This window comes from Arachis ipaensis, chromosome B05, assembly GCF_000816755.2.
Source record: "Arachis ipaensis cultivar K30076 chromosome B05, Araip1.1, whole genome shotgun sequence".
NCBI lineage: Eukaryota > Viridiplantae > Streptophyta > Magnoliopsida > Fabales > Fabaceae > Arachis > Arachis ipaensis.
The window spans coordinates 1,722,286-1,727,584 of record NC_029789.2 but is presented as its reverse complement, the minus strand read 5'-3'; the positions used below and the strand labels follow the sequence as shown (position 1 = coordinate 1,727,584).

Sequence of the window (5,299 nt, the reverse complement as noted above, 5' to 3'; positions counted from 1 at the left end):
TTTGCCTACCTTTTTTATTATCATAAAAAAATATTATGGAGAATTATTTTTGTTAAAATCTATCTAGGACTATTTTATATTTTACTATCATGTTCATTCTTGGAATTAAAGTAATATGACTAATGTTGTTACTTATTGAAAATTAAGAAAGTATGAGGAGCCAATCTTAAAAATTTTTACCAACATATTTTGTCTATTCTTGAATTGAAGTAGCTGTATAGCCTGTATTTATACTAGTAATGGCTTCATATTTTTTTGTTAGTTTAAACACCTATTAAAAATGCTAAAAATAAGATAAATGTATAATTGAATATACAATATCTTGTCACAATGATAATGATAATAGACTTATTGATGCAAAGTAATTTATAATGTTTCTTTTTATTTTAAGAGAGATAATAATAAAAAGTTTATCAAGAGAAGATAGGATACAATGTATACTACTATACTTACCGTTTATGCATAAGTATCATCTATCTATCTATTTATCTATTTATAATATATAAAAGCTGATACCAACTCTCTCCACAATGAATTTAAGCCATCTTTTCTTTGCTAATGATGTCACATCAGCAATTCTAATGACTTGGCAAAAAATAAAAATCAACCAATCACTATTTAGTAAAATATTTTTAAAAAATTAAAACAAAAAACTCTTATATATTATTATTCAATTGAAACATTAAGTACTAATTAAATGTAATAAACATACATTAAAAGTGTCATAATAATAATAATTATAAAAAATTTCAGTTACAAATATTCTAGTAATTTATTAACTAATAATAAATTTTTAAATAGAATTCAATACTGCCGTAAATTAGAGTTTGATAAGACGGGTTGAGAAATATCATAAGAAAAAAAAAATTGTATTCTTAACTTTTTTGTATTTTTCTTAGGTGCGTGCGAACTATATACTATATTGAATAGGTTACCTCTGCGTGTGAGGCTTGCCAAGTTGCCCTTATGACTTGGGAGTTGCTTGACACAACACCCACCACTCCTAAGTACTGTAACTTTTGTGTAAGAGGACTCTTTCAATGTGACCGATTTTGATGTCAATTTGATTACACCAAGTCAAATGATGGATTCAGTGTTACAGCTAGCAGGTTTAATAGAGTAAAAAAGAAAGGGGCAAACTAAATAAAATAGTATCTGGTCAATTTTTATTTTTATTTCTCAAAATACTTAGAATTTATATTTTGATTCAGTTATACCATTCATCATATTCTGGAACACCATATGCCTTTGACTGGAATTACGGACATATAATTGGATGTATATATGTGAAAAGATACCTGGAGGAATTTTTGCTCGTGGTATACTTTTCCATTTTTAAATGGTTATAAAAATAACTTAATAATGTTATTAAATGCTTTTTTACCACAAAGAATCAAATTTATACTTGATATAGCATGCCAAAGAATTTATTTATTTTTTAAAATATTACTGAATTAAAAGTTGTTACACCATAATTTATTTCTCCAAACAGCATGCCATCATTGAATTATTATGCAACACACAGAGGGGATTAATTTCATATTACCACAAAATTAATTCATTAGATAATTATCTAAATAATAATTTGAACATTGAAGTATATGTTTTGCAATTAAATTAGAGTGGTGTCATGTGCTTCTATGTTGTTTACATGTGTAATATTTATTTTGAAGGTTTATTTGCGTTGTGAAACATTCATTGTGAAACTTCGGTTAGTCGAAAATTCTATGTAGTGTGTTTTGGTAGTGGAAAGATATGGTTTCAAGTTGGTGTTTACGAGCCACAAGCATTGCCTTCAGCACCAAACAGGATCCTTCGTGGAGAAAAAAAATCAATGGTAGCTTGACCATTTCAACCTTGTTGATTATGAATAGTACATCCCTGACTCTGAGAATATTATAACTTTGGCAATAAAAGTTGAAGACAAACTATATATAACCACACAGGAATTCATAGATATTATCATCAACTTGCATGTTTGCAACTATTACTTTGCAGAAAAGACACCTTCATTCCATCAAAAAGAATAACCAGAACCCCCAATCATCAGATTCTTGCAACCTTTTCTAGCAAGTGATAATAATCACAACTCCTATTCCATCAAATTCTTGTAAATTTTCCTATCAAGGGGAAGAGTATAAGCACTTTGAAACGTTGAAGTGCAACAGAAAATGGCAGAAAGTACCGTTTCCTTTCTGCTGGACAAGATGAGTGCCTTACTTCAAGAAGAAGTGAATCTGCAGAGAGGGGTCCATCATGAAGTTCAGTACATCAAAGAAGAACTGGAACGCCACATGGCCATCTTAAGGGTGGCTGATGCTCTGGAAGGAAAAGATCCTGAAATCAAAGTATGGCTTCAACGCGTGAGAGAAATTGCTGAAGCTATGGAAGATGCTATAGATGAATTCAATTATCAAGACAACAAATCATCTTCTACTTTTTCGAAGATCAAGAACATGAAAGCTCGGCATGAGATTGCATCAGAAATACAACAGATCAAATCTAGACTTGAATTCATCTCCAAGGAACGTCCCAGCTTATACAGGGTAGGCTCTAGGTTGAGTCCACGGTTGCTACCAAAGATTGACAGCCAAGGAGATGCACTTCTGCTAGAGGAAGCTGATTTAGTAGGAATTGACAAACCCAAGAAGCAGCTGTGTGATTTGCTTTTCAGTAATGAAGCAGGTCGTTTTGTAATTCCCATTCATGGGATGGGGGGCTTGGGGAAAACTACATTGGCAAAGCAAGTCTATGATGATGCCAAAGTGAAGAAGCGTTTCAAGATTCATGCTTGGGTTAGTGTCTCTCATCCTTTCCAAATAGAAGAACTCCTCAAAGACCTTGTTCACCAGCTCCATAATGTCATTGGCAAACCAGCTCCTGAAGAAGTTGGACAAATGAAAAGTGACAAGTTGAAAGAGGTGATCAAGAATCTACTTCAGCAAAGCAGGTACCTCATTGTGCTGGATGATGTCTGGCATATAAATGTCTGGGATTCAGTCAAACTTGCTTTGCCTAATAACAACCGAGGAAGTAGAGTAATGCTTACCACGCGCAACAAAAACGTAGCATTGTATTCCTGCACTGAATTGGGTAAGGACTTTCACCCTGAATTCTTACCTGAACAAGAAGCCTGGTCTCTCTTCTGTAGGAAAACATTTCAGGATAACTCATGCCCTCCTCATCTGGAAGAAGTTTGTCAGAAAATCTTAAAAATGTGTGGGGGGTTGCCACTAGCCATTGTAGCAATCGGTGGTGCTTTGACCACAACAAACAAGGCAAACATAGAAGAATGGCAGATAGTTTACAGAAGTTTTGGGTCTGAAATTGAAGGCAATGACAAACTGGAGAACATGAACAAAGTGCTTTTGCTAAGCTTCAATGAATTACCTTACTATCTCAAATCTTGCTTGATGTATCTGAGCATCTTCCCAGAATTTTATGCTATTGAGCATATGAGATTGATTCGCTTATGGATAGCCGAAGGGTTTGTCATTGAAGAAGGTGGAAAGACCCTGGAGGAAGTTGCGGAAAGCTACCTAAAGGAGCTCTTGGACAGAAGTCTGTTGCAAGTGGTAGAAAAAACCGGTGATGGCAGGATGAAGACTTGTCGAATGCATGATGTTTTAAGGGAGATCATAAATTTGAAGTCAAAGGATCAGAACTTTGCAACAGTAGTCAAAGAACAATCCATAGTCTGGCCAGAGAGAGTTCGACGCTTATCACTCGTCAACACCACACATAACATACAGCAAAATAGGACAACATTCCAACTTCGGTCTCTCCTAATGTTTGCCTTATCAGACTCACTTGATCATTTCTCTATACAAGCAGTATGTTCCACTGGTTATAAGTTGCTTAGAGTGTTAGATTTGCAGGATGCACCTTTGGAGGTATTTCCTGATGGAATTGTTACCCTTTTCCTTCTTAAGTATCTAAGTTTAAGGAACACAAAGGTGAAAAGAATTCCCAGTTCCATTAAGAAGCTGAAACAACTGGAGACTTTGGATCTTAAACATTCCCATGTCACTCAATTGCCAGTTGAAATTGTGGAGCTGCACATGTTACGCCATCTCCTGGTGTACCGCTATGAAGTTGAATCCTATGCATATTTCCACTCAAGGCATGGCTTCAAGTTGGCTGCCCCAATAGGAAACATGCAATCTTTGCAGAAGCTATGTTTTATAGAGGCAGACCAAGGAGGTAAAGCTTTGATGGTTGAGCTAGGAAGACTTATTCAGCTTAGGAGGCTCGGCATTAGAAAGATGAGGGAGGAAGACGGAGCTGCTTTATGTTCTTCCATTGAGAAGATGATCAACCTCCAATCACTGTCAGTAACTGCAATTGAAGATGACAAGATAATTGATATTCACAACATTTCCAGCCCGCCTCAGTTCCTTCAGCGATTATACTTGAGTGGTCGCTTAGAGAAGTTTCCACAATGGATTAGCACACTCAAGAATTTGGCCAAAGTGCATCTAAAATGGAGCCAGCTAAAGGAGGATCCTCTGGTATATCTTCAAGGTTTGCCAAATCTACGGCATCTTGAGCTTCTTCATGTGTATTGTGGTGAGACATTGCATTTCAGGGCTAAGGGGTTCCCAAGTCTGAAGATTCTAGGCCTTGATGATTTAGATGGACTGAAACACATGATAGTGGAGGAGGGAGCAATGCCTGGTCTTAAGAAGCTCGTCATGCAGCGCTGCAAGTCATTCAAGCAGGCACCAAAAGGCATTGAACACCTAAGTAAATTAAAAACAATTGAGTTTTTCGACATGCCTGAAGAGTTGATTACAGCACTACTTCCGAATGGAGGCCAAGATAATTGGAGAGTTCAACATGTCCCAGCTGTTTATTCCTCATACTGGAGGGATCGTGATTGGGATGTGTACTCACTAGAGACTTTTGCAGAGAGAGCCTATGACTGCAGTCATGATGCTGCTACGAGTAGTCATGAAATTCGCACATTTTGGAAGGTTTAAAGGAGTTGGTTTTCTTTTTCTGTTTTCCATCAGCTTGCAAATAAATCAAGGAGCATCCTTTTGCTTCTTGAGTTTAGAGACTGGTGAATAAAATGTTCAATACCTTTGGTTTACAGATGGATTTGGATTTTGTAGCTGTGAATGTCCATAGGGTTACTATTAAACTGTTAAACTGATGGTACTATCCTTATAAGATATCATACTTTTGTACTTTTTCCAAAATGTATTTACCACTAACAGCAGTGACTAATCTCCCTTGCAATTCAAAGCTCACTGATTCACTCAACCGAACCCAGCCATTCCCATCAGTTCATGGT

At 36.0% G+C, this 5,299-nt stretch overlaps 1 protein-coding gene across 1 annotated transcript; it reads left to right on the top strand.

Annotated features, from left to right (window-relative positions):
* LOC107642376 (disease resistance protein RPM1-like) lies at positions 2,022 to 5,193 on the top strand. Its single transcript, XM_016345709.2, has one exon. It carries the CDS (start codon positions 2,172 to 2,174, stop codon positions 4,980 to 4,982), a length of 2,811 nt encoding a protein of 936 aa, XP_016201195.1. The 5' UTR covers positions 2,022 to 2,171; the 3' UTR covers positions 4,983 to 5,193.